The sequence below is a fragment of the Varanus komodoensis genome, unplaced genomic scaffold (genome assembly GCF_004798865.1).
Source record: "Varanus komodoensis strain SLA01 unplaced genomic scaffold, ASM479886v1 scaffold20_1, whole genome shotgun sequence".
Classification (NCBI taxonomy): Eukaryota; Metazoa; Chordata; class Lepidosauria; order Squamata; family Varanidae; genus Varanus; species Varanus komodoensis.
The window spans coordinates 17,978,366-17,996,575 of NW_025335587.1; the positions used below are offsets into that span (position 1 = coordinate 17,978,366).

The following is an 18,210-nucleotide window of genomic DNA, read 5'->3' on the forward strand; positions in this document are numbered from 1 at the left end:
GTGCTTTCACGACCCGCTGCTCGCCCCTTCGAGCTGCTTTTTCTGCCGCCACGAGGCCTAGCAGCTTGCCTCCGTCGAGCACCACTGCGGAGTCTATGAATTTCACATTTGTTTCTAGGCCATGATTAATGTTTGGAGCTGGCCCAACCATTTGCGGGGGGGTGGGGGGAAATTCTGCAAGGTTCTCCCCAAGTTCACACAAAGACTCAGCACAAACTCTCTTGATTTGGGGAGAGACTCACCGGCACCGAGCGTGAGGCTGACTCATTTCCCGTATCTTTTACCTCTGGGGTCAGCACCAGAGAGTGCGGCGCCCCAATCTGGCCCAAGCTGCTGCCAGCCGTGCAAGCCACAAAGCTGCCCATCCCACCGATTCAAACAGGCAGGTTCACCCTTTCCCCTGTGCGGAGCAGCTCACTCCAACCTGACATCCTCCATAGGAGCTGGACTACAACCCACATCATCCCTAGCCAGCACCAGGAGGCTGAAACTGGCAGGATACGTCAGGGCAGGCCTGACCCTTCTCAGTAATTTCTTCTAACTCTACATTCCTTTAGTTTCGTTTTTCATTTAGCTGCTTAAGGCATTTCCTCTACCTGGAACGAGCATGAGGATCATGGTGACCGTTCATTCTTGTTTTCCTTGCTGGTTGCCCAGGGCTTTTAGTGTCCTTTTAATCTTCTGACCAGCTTCTTCAGTTGTTCATTATCAATCACCTCCTTAGCAATTTTGTTTTCTTCTTCCTAGTTTTTTTTTGGGGGGGGTTCAAAATGTTCACCCCCAACTCACAGCTTTCACTCAAAAGCTCTTTCTCTCTTTTTGATGCTGCTGTCTAGGCCTGGGAAAAAATTCCAACTGAGATCTGACCAGTTAGGGACTTCAGACCTTTTATAAATCTTTTAAGAACACTTCTCCCATTTTTTCTTTTTAAACCTGGCTCCTCTCCTCCCCGCATTTTTCCTTCTTGCACTGAACTGATTTGTCTGGCTGTGGGAGCAGCTCTCTCCAAAGTGACACCCTCCAAATGCATGGAACGACGCGTGCTTGGACTTGGGGTCCCATGTATCTGGGGCGTGTGTGTTTGGGGAAAGCTCTGAAGGGCTGCCTAGCAATGCGAACGCTCTTCCTGAAGGCATGGCACTCGCAAGCAACATCTTGACCCCCTGACGTAGTTTTTAAAAATAAGGGACCAGGCTGCTCCTTGCGCAAGGTCACACGCTCAGAAGACTGAACTGCATCCAAGTGACAGATGAGCAGCTGGCTGCTCAACGGACCGTGTGCCCTGTCAACAGACAGCCGGTCCCAGCCTCATTCTGTACGGCCGGGAAGCTGTCACAGAGAGAGCGGCTTCCACAAGGCCCTGGCTTTATTCTGCCATGAATTTGGCCAGCCAGTGCGGGAAAACCCAGAGAAAAGATTGCAGTGGATCGAATTCTTCCACGGGTCAAGTTGAATAATGTGTCAACGGGAACAGTAAATGACTTATTTAAAAAAAATGCCATGAGACCTGTTTTTCCCTTGACCGGCTCAGCTATTCGGCTCGGAGAAGTACCTTGGGCTGGCAGAGGAAGAGCATCTTCCGGCAGCCAGCTCACCTTCGGCAAATGATTTCGAGCAAGGCTGCACTGCATCATACGGACACCCCAACAATTTCCGAGCTGTGAGATGTTTGCTCAGGCTGGGGCGCTCTCTCACTAATGCTTCATGCACGCCTGGAAAATCCCCGAGTCCCTAAATGGCAGACATCCTATGACAGCGTTGCTCTCCCTCCCTCCCTCCCTCCCAGCTTCTCCTGCTTCTCCAGCTGGGACCGTTTCCTCGAAGGAGACCAAAGACCCAAAATTGTGCGGCAGGGGAGCCCTACCATCTCTCGTGCTTCCTGTTCTTCCTGTTTTCTCTCCGGGAGTATTTCTTTACGCAAGGTATTTCTACACTGCTCGATCAGACGAGCTCTCAGAACGGTTTACAGACTATACTTTAAAAAAATCAGTAACAATTAAAAAACAAACTTAAAACAACCCTGCCTTGTCATAAAAAAGCCACTTAACAGTAAAATTGGGCAGGCCGTGATAAACCAGTAACCAAACAATGACCATTGCACCTGTACCAGACAGTTTAAAATCGCAATCAGCAATTAGCATGGCAAGAAAATAAGAATGCCTTGACCTGGAACATACGTATTGTTGGCACCGGGTGTATTTCCCTGGGGAACCAATTCCACAGATGGGGCACCACCACCGAGAAGGCCCTTCCACTCGTCGCTAATCACCCTCTACCTACTTCAGGGGTGGCTCATCGAGAAGGACCCCTGTAGGTGATCTAAGGGTCCCGCTAGGTGTGTGCAAGATAGCAGCAGAAGTGGAGGGAGGGGGCACACGTGGAAAGGTGGGGAAGGGCATCTCACCTTAGGGGAAAAGGCATGGGAGCAAGAATAACCCTTAAGGCACTAGCAGACCTGCCTATGCTCAGTCTGTCCGCCTTTGCTCCCTCGGGTCATCAAAACCGTGACATGCAAATTGGGAGTGCTTTGGGGTCAGGGATGGCTGGCCTACGATCCCCTCTGGTAGCTGCCGGCTACCTAGTTTGGATGAGGCAACATCTTCAAGTAAGAAGCACGCGCTTGAAAAATGAGAAAGATAGACACAGACTTTGCACGGCAGAAGGGCTGGTATCCCGGTGGATCAAGGACTGAGGGGGGCTGCAAGTACGGCGCATGCCCAGAACGGGTCACATACATTCAGCGTGCACCTGCTCCCCCCCCCCCGCACATCTTGGGGGATGCAGCCGTTACCTCTGCAACCTTGGGAGGAACGCCGTCCCCGAGCACGTCCCGAACGAAGCACTGCTGGCTCATGTAGCAGGAGAGTCCGCAAGTCCTCTTGAAGGCATCCTTCAGCCGCTTCAGCTCCACGTCTGTGACTGCAGTGAAGGAAGGGGGGGGGATTAGGTACATTCGCTGTGACCAAGAAACTTCCAGCAGGCACCACTCCCCCCCCCCACACACACACACAATAGAAACAGAGAAACAGAGCAAGTCAGAAGGGGCCTCCCGGGCCATCTAGTCTGACCTCCGGCACCAGCCGGCTCCGCTCATGACATGCCCACCATGTGCATGTCCAGCCTATCCTTGAACACCCGCACCGATGGGGCCTCAACGACCTCCCGTGGAAGCCCATTCCATTCCTCAGGCTCTGCTGGCCTGGGCCGGGTGAGGAGCTGGAGAACGTGGCAGGAGGCCCGGGGAAGGGGAGGAGCCAGCCGGGGAGGCCCTGCAGCTGCCCGGGCAGGCCGACCCACGACCCCAGCCCTGTGCTGGCCACCGTGAGTGAACGTCGCAGGCCAAAATACCTGGAAGGCCCCAAGGGCACCCCGATTGCATTGATGCGAAGCGGCTCCCCAGAGCATTTGGAAACAGGGCTTCCCTCGCCCTGCCCGGAGAACGAAGCTGTGGCGTGCGGCGTGCCAGGTCCCAGGGCCCTCCTCTGAACTGGGGAGGGTCGGGAAAGGGCATGCGCCACAGGAGAAAACGGAAGGAGCTTGGTGGTGCTGCGCACGGCCTGAGCGGGAGGGCGGAGGCCACAGGCGGAACGGAAAAGCGAGATGCTGAACTCCTGAACCCGGCACCTGGGTCACTTCTGGGCTGATCCTGACTACGAGGCCTGCTGCCAGGCTCCGGGGGCGTGTGAAGCGGCACACGCCTTGCTCTGCAGATGTCGGGTCCAATCCTGGCGACTGCAGGGTACAACGGTCGGTTCTGGGTGACAAGGAAGCCGCCTGTCCCTCCAGGACCATGCGAAGCCCCTGCCTGCACCGGGCAGCTGGACCTCCCCACACCCCGGGGCCTGCGGATGCCTTGGCCTGCCGCTCCCCTCAGCACCATCCAGCACAAACCAGGGGCAAGGAGGATGGGAACTGCTCTGCAAAGCCCAGGCTGGAGCAGGAAGTGCCGGGAGGCTCAGCTGCCTCGCCTGTCCGGATAGAACAGGGCCGCCTTTAATTCCAGGACCACCTCCTTGGGTTCCCCAGCACCAAGAAACAACGCCAACTCTGCCAGTGTCCATAGGGCGGGAGAGAAAGGGGGAGAACGTGGCGCTGGAAGCGTGCAACTGAAACCTGGAAGGACCGGCCTCGGCCCTTTCCTTGAGGTGCGGCATCACAGCCTTGGTCTCCAGCCAACTGGGTCCAAACGGGATCCAAACTGTGGGCCTGCAGCCAAGGCCTGCGGAACCCCCAGCATCTTCACTGCACGATTCCCCACCTCCTCTGAGGCTTCTAGGCACGTGGCTCTCTCCTCCAGTTGGCCTGTGCTTGATTGTTCCAGGTCTTCCCAGCCCAAATGACCCCCTCGCACATCCCCTTCCAAGATGCCTCCTTTCCTGGGCCGGTTTTATCCCACTCCTCAGCCAAGGCAGGTTGAGGTGGCCGAGGTGGGGGCAGGCCAGCACGCAGGAGGGGGTTTTCCACAGACATCGTCGCTCGCTTTTGCAGGGAAAATTGCCGGCCAACTCCTTGTACCCTCGCAGTTCAGACACCGCCGGGCTGATTGGTATTCCTAGGCTAGAGCTAGAGAAGGCCGCCTGATCTGCATCCAGCTCCCTTCTGGCATAAATTTCTTCACAGACAGTATTTTAATAGATACGACGCCTTTGTTTACATACTGGGAAATGTTATTGATTTAGTTCGGCGCTGCAACGTGTATTTCCGCACACGCTCTCCCCCTATGATTTGCAGGCTGCAGGAACATTTCCGCTCCCTCCTGCAGCCCCACATCAGGCGGCGCAGCACAGCCACCCAGCCGGCTGGCAGGAATTCAGCCGCAGTGGGAGCACGTGAAAGCGGCCAAGCGCAGGGCGCGAAGGGCCCTCGACCAGCTGACTGCCTGGTGCCTGGGACCAGCTACCCGGAGATCTGACAGAAGGAGAGAACGCGCCACTGCAACACCATCCCCTTGGCTGTTCTCTCCTTCGAGCCTTCCAAAGCAAGCCCTCCTTGGTTTCTTTTTCTTCCTCCTGTTCGATGGAAAGTTAGCAGTAATTTAGAAAGCCGCTTAAGCAAAAGATTAGAGAAGGGACCCTCACTCGGCGCTCTCTAGGGAACGCTGGAGCGCAAGCTCTTCCCGAGCTTAATTACATTTAAGGGAAACTCTGCAAACTCAGCTAAAATCCCACGCGGGTGCTAACAGATCTTCGGCCTATGCAACCTGTGAGATCAATTAGACTTCAAGACACTGGCACATGAAGAATGTGGCTTGCACAAAGGTATGATTAAAATATGCAAGCACTTCTAGTTTGCAAATATTGGGATTTTGTGCTGCTAAGGGGATCCCGCTTACCTCTTCCTATTGCCTGTAACACACAGAGATGAGAGGGGAAGCGAGGGAGGCTCTACCTTCCCAGCAGAAAGTCTACTTAAAGTTTTCCTCTTCCCTCACCACCCCTTCTTCCTTGCATGTTGTGTCTTTTCACTAGACACCTGCAGGCGGGGACCATCTTGTTTCCCCGATTCGCACTGAAATGACAAGCCACAATTTAACAATTCAGCCACAACCCGTTTTATAGGTTTTTATGCCATGCAAACCACATCAGTCGCTTAGTACAAGGCAGCCAACAGAATGAAGGAATTTCTATGCTGCTTGTTTCTGAACAAGCCCAAGTCATTTCTTTTGATGTGGATTTTGCCAAGAAACAGTATGCTTCCTGGAAATCCACACCTAGTTTCTGCACCTTTGGAACATACAGAAATCCACTGGATCTAGTTTTTCGTTCACATGTTACAAATATGAGCAAGGAAAGGTTCACATGGGAAGAAAAAGCACACCACCATGTGGGACAGAGACATCTGGGGGATATCCCAAGCATTATCGTCCTCATTCAAAGAAGCTTGGAAATGAGTCTGCAACTACGAGTTGGAAACAAAACCAAACGAACGCAAGGGAAGTTTGGCAAATAAAACCAGGGCATATTACTGTAACCCGGTTTGCTACAAGGAGGCGCAGGCACTGGGAAATTCATGTGTGATTTAAAAAAATCACGTGCATATTACCTGAAAGGCAAGCCGACTGCAAAAAGAGAAAAACAATGTTATCTATTACTTGGCACTAGAACTTGTCTGTCTGCTAATACATACCAAGACACAGCTCAGTTATTCCCCATATCACAAGCGTACATTCGATTCTGAGTATCACTTTCCATTCTGCACTGCCTAGATTCTTGCCCACTTTCGGGCAAGAATTCTCATGCTATTGCGTGAACCACGAAATTAGTATTGCATTGAGAAATCTCCGGTCTCAATGACTATTATGCACTTTGTGTAGAAATGGGAAAGGGGGAAGCATTTGGAGAAGGCATTTCCCAAGGGTTCTATTCTGTCCCCCGCTTGAGCCTTCGTACCTCTAGCTCCGTGTGCGGCTGCCCCCAGGCAGGGTCCGGATGGTACACCCTCTCTCTGGAGACCCTCCCCTCCCAGGAATAAAACGCCATTTTATTTTTATTTTACGTCTGCTGCCATTTCAGCACATGTTGGGAATTTTTATCTACCTGAGCACTGCTTGACATGACGCCTGTCTTAAGACTTCGGGTTTGGACAGCTGATGTGTTGTTTAGTTGCACTGTGCGCTAGCTGTGATGTGGGCGCGTTGTTTTATACTGCCTGGGTATGTCGGCCCTCCTGCAGGTGCACGGGATTGCTGCCACCCTCAACCTGCTCTTCCTAAGCCTGGGGGAAAAAGTGGGAGGCTTTTCCTGGTGGATACACTGAGATTAGGAGGCGCTCGGAAGCAGGAAAATGCCCTGGTGCTTCAGCACGTCTTCAAAGCCCGGTGAAAGGGCAAGATGATTTCTCCAGCCAAGCTGAGAGAGGGTTCGGATCAAGGAGCGATTCGCCTAGACTGGCTGGGCCTCAAGGCCAGCCAAACTCTCTCTGGGAAATGCTACACACTCTGTTGTGCTGCGTAAAGCCTTCTCTGCTGTCATGCCTGGGTGTCTTCCTCCCTCCCCTGCAAGATTCAGTTTAAAGCCCTCCTGATAAACTTCTTCATGCTGTGGCCAACACCTGTCCAGCCCTTGTAAGGTGCAGCCCACCCCTCACCAGGACTCCATCTTCTGGGACATGCATCCGGTGGCCCTGGACTCCATATCTCTCGCTTTTCTTTCCCTGTCTATTCCTCTTCCAAGAACTGCAGATAAGAGAAAGAAGAAACTCTCTGGGCCTCAAAGTTCTTGGCTTTCCTCCCTAATGGATAAAGGATATAAAGTATGGAGAGGGAGCCGATTCACTAGGCAGGCCTCCTCCAAGGGCTTCTACACCCCAAGCCCATGTGGAACCATCAGAAGTGCCTCTGCTGACGGCCTCGGTGACCCAGCAGTGAGGGAGAAGGTTCTCACTTGAAGCAAGATCCCATTTCACTGGCTTCTGCTTGTGAACCATGTGTTCACGCAGAGAGTCATGCTCTTTATGGAGTGAGAGAGGCATGCTCTTTACGGAGAAGTGGCTACAGCGACTCTGCTCACTTCCTCCTCTCTCCGGTGCAGCACGTTGGAAGAACAATCCGCTGTGGCAATGACTCTGCCACTTATTGTGAAATCTTGCTCTCCCTTTCCTGTAATACAAGGATTCAATGCTGCAGCTGATTCAGGGCAGACGAGAGGGGAGCACTTCCCTCCACACAGAACCAGAATCGATTTATGGTAACGGAGAGAAGGCATGGCACGGGCTCCTACTTCCAAAATGTTTCCTCAGTGGACAGTCTTGCCTAGAGCGACAAGACCATGGGTTGTTGCTTTAACCCATGATTTGGCCGCCAGACAATAGAGCGAACTGCTGGTACGCTGGCTCCTTTTCCCGTGGCGCACACTCTCCCTGATCCCAAGCACCTTCCTGGCATTGTAATAATGGCATGCAGAGTGGCTAAGGTTTCTGACTGAGACTGCCTGCCCCCTCCGGAACCTTTAGAAGTAGCCCACGCACCCCACAGTTCCAGGTTTGAACTTTAATACCCAACCATCTTTTAAACAAACCAGTAACAAGCCGAAGCCTCTCTTCGTGGGCTCTGAATGGGTGACAGGGCAGAGTTAAGCCAGAGTTCGGGAAGCGGTATCTCTCGGGGCAATGGAAGAGTTTGTGCTTAGATTCAGCCTTCAAGGACGGAGCATTAATGGATCCCCGTCACTCAAGCAACCATAGCAGACTGGGGCTGGGAAAGGCCTGCCTGGGACCCTGGGAAGCAGCACCAGGGAGAGTAAGCAGGACTGGGGAAGCCCAGGGACCACTTTCAGTCCTGGAGATGCTTTCCAGTGGAAGAGGCAGCAAATGGAGCAAAATGCCAGTAGGTGTGATTTAACTCTCTTCTTGCCAGTAACTGAGAGGCAAATTTCTTCCTTCTAGAATGGGCGGGTGGAGAGATGAAGCAGCCGGGAGACAACCAAAGCATCACTGGCCAGGGGAATGGGGCACAAACATATGGGGATCCCCAAAGGGCTGGCCTGGTGCCCTAGGAGGACAAGATTGGGCTTGTGGGGCAAAGAATCATTGCCCTTGAAGGAGACAGTTGATGGACAAAGAGGAAGATTCTGCACAACGGCTCAGTTATGGCTGGGATGGTGTGGGATCCTAATCTCCCTCCCTCCCTCACACACACACACCCCAGAGCTGAACTTCCTTAACTACAGAATGATGCAACTGCTGAACTGAACTTGAGCTGAGAAGATTCAGAAGCAAACTCCACCTGGGCCACGAACCTGGCAAATGACCTTGCGCACTAATTACTGCATCGCTGACCTCAGCACCACCCACCTGCGAGACGGGAATTTGGCCCAGACCGGCACCGTACGGTGGATGCGGTAAGTATTAGTGCCGTGGCTTTTGCTCAGAGCGCAGCCCCTTATTTTCAGCATTATGGTTTACATTAATTGATGTGGAAGCTCGGATTCTGAGCCAAGGAAAACCCCAACTCTGGCACGGGGATCAGGGAAGCCAATGTGCCTAGAGGGAGATAGCTGGCATTTCCCAATCCCGTAGACTGCCAGGTGCTGGACAGCAAATCCCATCATCCCCTTCTGCTGGCAGAGGTTGAGGGGAGTGCAGTCCAGCGGACCTGGAGGGCAAACGAGCTGGGGAGGGGCTGCCTGAGGGCAGCAGCGTCCATCCTTCCAGCAGAGCCTCTCTGGGGTTTGCCACCGATCGTGTCCTCAGCAAGCAGGGAGCAAGAGCGGCCGCCTCCAAGCCACAAGGATGCACTTTGGGATGTCTGGCCTGCGTTGCGTGGGACCCCGGCTCCCCTGCCTCTCACTCCGGCCCAGGTGAGGAGCCCCAGCCCCCTGGCTCCCAGGTGCCCTGCCTCCTGAGCAAGCAAGTGGAAGCCATGATGGAGAGGCGGCAGAGGAAGGGTGGCTGGCGGCCACGGTGGGGAGATCGACTCAAAGTGCCTCCGCCGGGGCCCTCGCAAGCCTGCCTGCAGCCGGCCCTGGGCAGACGCATTACTCCAGGCCTCTGAACACGCCCCCTGCAACCATCCCCTCGGCCACCCACACCCATGTTGCCCAGGCTCACCTGACGTGGCAACGCTGGAGAAAAAATTCCGCTTACATAACTCAAGGCCGGCGTGCCTCTGACGCTCAGGTGCAAAGGGCAACCTTGCTGCTGACAGAGGCAAGCCTTGCCGGAGGGGGTGTGCCGGGTTCACCGACAGGGTGAGAAAACCAGGAGCTCACACACAAGACCATGAAAACAATTCTGGGAATGGAGCACTGCTAATCCGACATGCCCGAGAGCAACAACCCTCTGTCACAACAGTGACTCTGACAAGATACACCTCAGAAAACAGAGACTCGCTTGGCTGTTCTTAAGCTTTTACTTCCATGATTGCATTTTCGATTCAAAAGCTTTCTCTAAAGGTCTACCAGGATCTTAAATTAATGGGAGTGGGTGGGGGGGGGAATTTAAGTATCAACCGCCTACTAGCAATTAGCACAGAAAAAGTTTGTTTCCTTCCTCCTGTTCTTAAGACGTCACTGCCCTGAACAGTCATTAGCACAAGTTACAAATTCTCCACCGCAACTTGGAACGCAACCATTTACGAAAAGGATGCCGGGCACGGGGTGGGGGAAGCTCAGACACTAGAGCTCACAGACTGATGGGGAATCGGAGAGATGGGCGAAACGCAGGGCGAGTTCCCACGTCTTTCAACTGGGCAGCTGTGGAACCGCCACCAAGCTGCGTGCAAACGGAGCAAAGCTGGACCCCACGAACTGCTCTTGAGCGGGACTTTGGCGCCCGACTAAGGCCAGGGAAAGGCTGGGCAGAAGAGGGACCGGTGAGCAAGACACCTGCCCGCAAAAACGCGCCACACGCTCACTTCTGCAGTCCTTATTTCAGCTTCTCCACTCTGCCAAGCACGACGAGGGAGGCTGGGAGAATGCCCTGGATTTGCGGCTTAGTGGGGCAGGCCCTTCAAACACTCACGAGCCCTAGGCGGTGCCCCGTGGAGCACCCACAGCTTGACTTTTCAAAGCTTTGGGAAGTCCTCCCCTCCCTCGCCCCTTAATGGCGCTGCCAGAACAAGCCTGGCATCCCGCAGGAAACGCCTGTCCTTGGCATGCAAGAGAGACAATGAGAAAACACTTCGCCACCGACGACGGCTGCAATCGCCCTGCCAGGCAGATGCGTTCCATCATCCCCTCCTGCGGACTCCGAGATGGGGAGGCCGTTCCAGCTTGCAGGAAGCTCCGTAAGCAACTCGCACGCCAGCACGAGGTGTGGGCCAGGGACTCTCGGGGCTTCGCTGCACGGCTACCAGCTCTCCGAGGCAAGTGGCCCAACTCAGGCCCGCATCTTGACATGCAAACGTTTAAAAACAACAAATCAAGTTTATTTTTTTAAATTGGAAGCCTGTCAGGTCTGGAACTCTCAGACTCTCTGAAGCACCACATACCTTGAAGGGACTCTGGAAATAAATAACAATGGCATAGAACTGCAGTGGTTTCTTTTGCCCTCTCTGTCCTGCAGTTTTGGCCTACAACACCAGCGTACAAATTTAAGACTTCTATTGGTAAATTGCCATCCCGTGGGACACAGAGGATCCTGAGCGCGGCTTTGGTGCACTCTGCCTGCTTGAAGAACACACACACACACACACACCTGCCCGGTAAACAACTAAAGGAGGGCCCTGAACTGCTTCCCTGTAATGAAGGGATTCTCCCCAGTCTGCAAGGCCCCAGCTTGACCGCTTTTCTGGAAGAGATGAAAACAAGTCTGCCGTGCAGACTGGCCAAGATTAAGGTGCTGCAGAGGCGATTTAATGTAAACGCTCTGCTTTGATATGTAGTCCAAGTGCCTTCATCAAAGCGGGAACACAGGCCACCCAGAGACTGCATTCAGTCTCGAAATTCAGCTGCTGGCCTCCTAGTAGCAGAAGGGGTTGAGATCACGGGCTGTCAGCGCTTCAACGACTGCACTGGCTCCTGGGCCTTTTCCTAGGTACGGTTTGATGCCACTGCTTATATTTAAAGACTGTTTAGTCTGGGACTGCTATTCCTGTAGGCTTGCCTACCCTTCTGTTAACACTGTGTTTGGAGGCACTCCCATCAAGTGAGCGCCTGCGATCCAAGGAGGCAGGCGTCAAAGTGAGGCAGGGCCTTCTCGGTGTTGGCACCACCCTGATTTTAGAATGCTCTCCCCAGGGAGGTTTGCGCCACCATCTACTTCATCTTCCTAGGGTCAGGCAACTCCCTTTTCATTTTCCAGGCAGAAGCTTTCCCAGATCTTCTGGGAAATACTGGGGACCAAAACTGGAAACTTTTGCACGTAAAGCTGCTGCTCTGGCACTGACCCAGGAGCCTCTCCACTTGGTGAAGAACCACAAAGCAAGCCTTCAAGCAGCCAGTGCATTCCACCAATATTCCTGTCAATAAAGCGAAGATGGGGAGTTGGCCTTGTAAGTAAATTTACATTCAATGTGTACCTTGCTTTGTTTGCTTTTGCAATCGGAAAGTTAACAAACAATTTTACTGACAATTAAACACTTGCTTTTACATGCTGTCTTTACTGGCTTGTTGGTTTTAATGTTTAAATTCATTTGTTTAAAAAAGGGGGCTGTATAGCTAGTGTGGGGGAGAAAGAGTCTTTTGAAGGCAAGATATACATCTTTTAACGGAAAGTTAGTACACGGACTGTTTGAAGGAGCTACCCAGAATAAAACTGATCCACCCAAGAATGTCCGGTAACCATCAAAACATGTCAAGCTGCTTTGAATGACATTGCAAACGTCACCAAGCAATTTACCCCATGGCACATGGCCAGGGTTTGCCTGGCCAGGTGTATCCAGGCAGCCTTCAGGTTTACCGGAGCTGGTTTTCTCTCTCTGTGTAACGCAAAGAACTGCAACAAGGTGTGTGGGTGGGGTGTCTAATTTTAGGAACATCTCTGGGCATCTGTGTTAGGAATCTATGGAACGCCGCTTCTCCCTTTGTGTGCTCCTGGCGGACCTGAAGGAGGGAATAATTCCATGCCTGCTGTTTGCAGAAAAGCTTTTCTTCAACAGCCTCAGGGAAAATTTATTAAGACTCATTTCTGTGAGGGCCTTCACAGCCATGGCCCCCGGCTGGGAAAATGTCTCCTCTGGGAGTCCCCCTAGTCAGACGCCAAGTCAAGCCGCTAGCCTTTCAGCACGGTTTTGACCAGAAAAATAGTTAAAATGCTCCCTTCTTTTGATGCCTTAAGAGCTGGCAATCACTGTGTGACTTTTATTAGTCTTTGTTTTGGAGATTTATGGCTTTTATTATTTTACCACATTGGCCAGAAGAGTCCGCCACCTTTGAGAACCCATATGCTGTCAAGAAGGCATACTTTAAGGACTCGTCTTGAAGCTTTCAGCCAGTTTTGACTTCATTGCTGCTGGCAGGTGAGCACAGGAGTCTAAGAAACACCCACCGCCCCCATTTCTCAGAACTGCATTTGTTCCTTTTTAAAACATCTCATAAACCGCTGTGACTTCTGGGAGAAACGGGACGGACAATGCCATTTAGATGTGATGTTTTCAAGTGCCTACATTTCTAAGGACTGTGTGCATCTTTTTTGCTGCTGTCTTATTTGCAGTTTTATGACAAAGCATTTAAATGTTTGAATAACGAAAACCAGGGGGAAGGGGAGAAAGCTAAACCACAAAATCTAGTACGATTAGGAAGGTGGGCATGGGCTTTTGCCTTTCGCTTCCTACCCATTTCACAGATCTAGCAATGTTCACAATGTTTTCTTTGCACTGCACGAGGCCAGCCAGACACCGATGACGGGCAAAAAATAAATCTCCTACACAGATGAGAGGATGGACAGATCCCTTCTGGAGGCACTGCCTGCCAGCACGGTGGATTATCAGCTACAAAGAGCCATCCTCACTCCCGGAGCGTAACTCAATTGGTAACAACGGCTTGCTTCCACATGTCTGATCCTAATATAATGAGAGCGACATCAGGTACAACGTTCGTAAATCTAAAAGGCGGCAAGGTTCTGTATTGCAACCTGCAGAGCATGAGGTTGACAGAAAATGTGTTTGAAGGGATTTTTTTTCTGGCAACTCCTCCATGGCCCACATGGGATCGTTTTAATGCATATATATGTGCTCTGAGGGCCACGTCCTGCCCTGTCGTCCTAGAACACAAACCCAGGAGGGCACAAGAAGATAAGGGTTCTACGAGGCAACCCGTTTCCCGCTGCTTTTCCCCTCAAGAAGGAGATCTGTCCAGCTGGGGTGCAGGACTTCCAGCCCGGGGCCAGTTCTGGCCCTCTGATGTTCCCCTGATAGCCCCATCCCCCTTCCTGCATCCTACCATCTTTCCCCAGCCATTGATTTTTTGGCAGCTTCCTGACATTTGCCATTTCCCCCGTCAGTCCTAGAAGCTTGGAAGGCTTCGGCTGAGGTTTAGTACTGGCGAGAAGAGGGCAAAGCTGCCATTTGCTGGTATTTCGGGCTCTGCTCCTGATTACTTCTCCAAAACGGGGTTTGGCCGTCGGGTTAAAAGAGTCTGAGCAAGGCTGCTGGGTGGTGATGTTCCTATTCAGCCATTTGGACCACACAGGATAATAAGCCCAGGAGAGTTCCTGGCAGGCAAAATGAAAGGAATTCGCTTCCTGCGGGGTTTGTGTGAGAGGAGCTCTGGCCCTTGGGCAGCGGGTTCTGTATTTCTCTGCTGGGCACAGAGGGGGTATTTCTTGGTTTCTACCCCAATTTCAGAGCAGTGATGGCATGCTCTGAGCTTCCCATGGCAGCCCAATACCAGTAACAATGGGCATCCTCCTCCGTTGAGGGCTCCCGGGCTGGTAGTCAGACACAGCGCTGAGCTAGTGGTTTGCAATAACTCTTCAATTGCCGGAAGCATTTAAGCTGGATATGAGTTGATTTTTTTTTTCATGGCAGGGAGAATTAGCTTGACTTTAAAACAAACCTACTGGGAAGATGGTGAACATCAAGGTAAATTGCTTACACATTGCCCTAGACAACAAAACACTGAAGCATTATTTTGGCAATTCAAACTGATAATGGCAAGTTACTTATCCCCCCTGAAGGGATAACTTTTCAGTTTTAAAACATTTACTCTGAATTTTGTAGAAGATGTTGTGAAACATCAGAGCTTTCTCCTCATGTTAATTCCCACCCATTCTGATATTCCTACAAAAGGCAGTTTTCAACAATGCCTTTGTGGATTGATGAAATTACAAAAGCAATAATTAAAATAAAAACAGGGAAATCATAACTGCCTGGTTGGATTTCCAACTGTGTGGTGCAAAACATTTTCCAGCTTTCTAGTCCTGGAAGCATTAAAGTTATTATAACTCTATTTCTGACTCTGGTTGCCTCTTGTCAGCACTCAATGATACTTATATTTCTGTAATTCTGTAATATCTGACTAGTAAATTTGGTATTTTAATTGCGATCTTCTAAGATTTATCCAATCTGTTGTTAATGTATGCTATTATCTGGTGCCCCTGCTGTGGTGGGGACACCATATTGTTTCACTGTTTATTGGTATTGATGTTTCTATTGTTTTATTTATGTAGTTTTTATGTTTTGTTATGATTGTATTATGTAAACCATCCAGAGGGCCATGAAGTTATTGCAATGGTACAGAAAAGTGTTAAATAAACAAACCAAATAATTCTTAAACCAGACAGAGACCAAGCCTTCAGCACTAATCATCAACCTATTTCATTGATCAGTGCTGACAGCAAAAATATTTACTGCAGTCTTGGCTAACGGACTACAATAGATTACTATTATGTTAGTCCAACTGGGTCACCAAAGACAGGCAGGGGCTGAGAATCTCAGACTGGTTGTGGATCTGACTGCATCACGTAAGAACAGAACAAATACAGCTGCTGTTACCTCTTCAATGCCGAGAAGGCCTTTGATAAAATTCAGTGGAAATTTATTTTCACCACATTAAGGTGTTTTGTATGCCCTCCAGAATTTCAGAAATGGGTTAAAATTTTATCAGAAGCCTGCAGAGTCAGAGTCCAGACTAGGGGCGATTTGCTGGAGTCTTTCTTACTTGAGAAAGATCCAAGACAGGATGTCCACTAATAGCTGACTGGTACTGAAGTCCCACAGTTCGAATGTGTCACAGTCTGAGACGACATGCGGCAGAAAGACGACCAGAGGAGCTGCTGCAGAAATTTCTGGTTGCTCCAGGATTGCTCGCACAGAGAGGCACACGATGCTCGCGCTTCCATTTCTGAAGATATAACCATCCAGCTGTTGCCCAGACTCTGTAGCTGGAGCTCGGACTTTCGAAAAGTGGGACATGAACCATGGTAAATTTCTTCCATCCAACTGCCCTGAGTGAAATCCGCAGAGCACCACTTCTACTTCTCTGCTCTTTTCAGCAAAGCAAAGCAGGCCGCGGCCACTGCCAGCTAAAGACTTGGGGCGTTCTAGTGGATGAGGCCGACCACCTTGATGTTTTGGGCCTCCAGCAGCTGTCGGCTGAATGCAAACCAGTGTTTACATGGGAAACACACATCAGGAAACGCAGGAATAATGCAATTTATGCCAAATGCTCTACCCAGCATTTCTAACGACTGCAGCATTTATGGGCGTGCATGGTGCTTCTTTTTTAAACTGCTAAAACCCACAGTAAGTTTTGTCTTTTACTTCCCCCTTTGGGCAGAAGTTCAAGTCTTTCTGCTACCTACACCAAGTGTCCAGCACAGTGAAGGTTCAAAACCGAAAAAAGCCCAGTACTTCTTAAGCATGTTACAAGGAAGTTAAGATGCACTGAGGCTGCCTAAGATGCAGAAAACCCGATCAAAATTGAGTAACATAGGTTTTGTCTAAAAACAGACACTATATTCGAAGGGCTAGCTTCCGCCTAGCAAGAAACACAGAAGTAAACATTAGTGCTAGAGAATGGAAGTTGCAGTTTATAGCCAATAATTTGCCAAGGGCAAAAAAATAAAAACACAGAAAACTCATTGAGCAAATGAACTCGCCAGACCTCTCCATTCAAGCAGTTTCATGAGATTATAAGGACAGACTTGCCAATAAAATTTTCTGCATTTGTTTGCAACACTCTCTTAAAAGACAGCACTCCAAACAGAATTCCCTACGGAATGAAAAAAAACATATTCAAAATGTAGTTTGCTCCTGACTTGGCTATATATCATGATATACTACAACCTTGGTGGACAATTCCCTCTGCATCTTCCACCACCTCCATTTTCTTAGCCTAATCTCGACGGCAAGCTCCTTTCCCTCATCCTGGATTATAACGGGGCTATTACTGGAATGCCAAGTCTCTTCCGCTGGTGACCAGCGCGAACACACGTCCAAAGAGACCCGTGACTGGCCGCCGTATCCGTAGCAACTGCAATTATTAAATGCAGTTGTTAAAAGCCCCTTTCCCAGAATTTAAAGCAGCAACGGGGAGAGGAAGATGGATTCTAGGGGAACGTTGTATGCGAGATGCCAAAGCAGCCGTGCTTGCTTTATTTATTTATTTATTTATGGCCGGGGGGGGGGTCGGTATTTTGATTAAGCTTCTCTTTTACAGGGGCTGGGGGTGCCACTGCAAGAGTGGGCAGGAACAGGCTGAATGCAAAACTGGGCAGGGCCATGGATGGAAAGTGAGAGGAGCTGAAAACAATCCGGCCCCACCCTCCAACTCCCATGGCTGCCAATTTGTAATGGGAAGCGTTGCCTGCAGAGCCAGGCCCAGAGGGAAGGAGGGCCAAATCAGGCGGCACCTCCCCGAGCCCATCCTTCCCCACACAGGGAAAACCATTCACCTCCACTCGGCTTTCCTTCCGACCAGCTTTTCTTCTTCCGTGGATGAGGGGGCTGGGTTAGGGGAAGAAGCAGCGTGGCCTGAGTGCGTGGAGTCAGGGGGACTCCGGCAGGGCAGGCCTTGTCGACCCTGCCAGTCACAAGTCCCCTCCCTGCTTTAAAATACACCTCCAGTGTTCAGGGGTGACTTACATCCTTGCTTCCCCTCCTGGGAAAACAAAGTTCAGCGCTGAACCTCAAGGTCCAGAAGGATCCAGATGCAACACGGTGGTCCAAAGAGGTGGAGACAATCACAGAGCGCACCCCAGGAGCTGCTTGGGATGGCGGCAAAATCTACTCTACACGCCCCCGATTCCAGATCGAGGACTCAAACGAAAAGCTCCCGAGAAGTGGATGTGCGTGCAGCGCGACACAGGGGCTGGGAAGAGACCAGGAAGGCCATCAGCCACGCGGCTCACTTTGGAGGAAGACACGGGATTACCAGTGTTAACGAATGAACCGGGTTGTGTTGATGTGCGCTCTCGCTTCATCTATTACGAATCAAGATCTCGGCCCACTGCAAGATCAACTGATGGGACTTGGCTTACTTCAGCTCAGCCCTGCTCAAGAACTAGTCCAGAACCTTCCAGAACACATGCAGGGCCTTGATTACTCCAAAGACGAATCCACTTGGAAAGGCTTTCCCAAAAGGAAGGAAGTTTGGACTCCACTCGCATAGGTTCTTTGCGGGGAGACCAAGGGACCACCACACGCTCTGGCCATGGCGAAGATAGCCCAGGTCAAGCCGCAGGGCAGAAGGAAGGAACACAAGTTGCTGCCCCCGCACAAAACTGTAAGAGTCTGAGCTCCAGCATGGCACTATTATGAAGGCAAGGGTGCAAATATAAAGCACCATCGCCATAAGCGAACAAAATTGGGAAATTTATGCATGAATCACCAAG

General features: G+C 51.1%; 1 protein-coding gene across 3 annotated transcripts in view; it reads right to left on the reverse strand.

The window, feature by feature from the left end:
• The window catches only part of USP32 (ubiquitin specific peptidase 32), an 83,521-nt gene that overhangs the window by 56,303 nt on the left and 9,008 nt on the right, over positions 1 to 18,210 (reverse strand). For all 3 annotated transcript variants that reach the window (XM_044429837.1, XM_044429836.1, XM_044429835.1), the window contains exon 2: positions 2,792 to 2,919. In XM_044429837.1, coding sequence (XP_044285772.1) covers positions 2,792 to 2,919 — 128 coding nt within the window. The remainder of the gene's footprint in view (positions 1 to 2,791; positions 2,920 to 18,210) is intronic.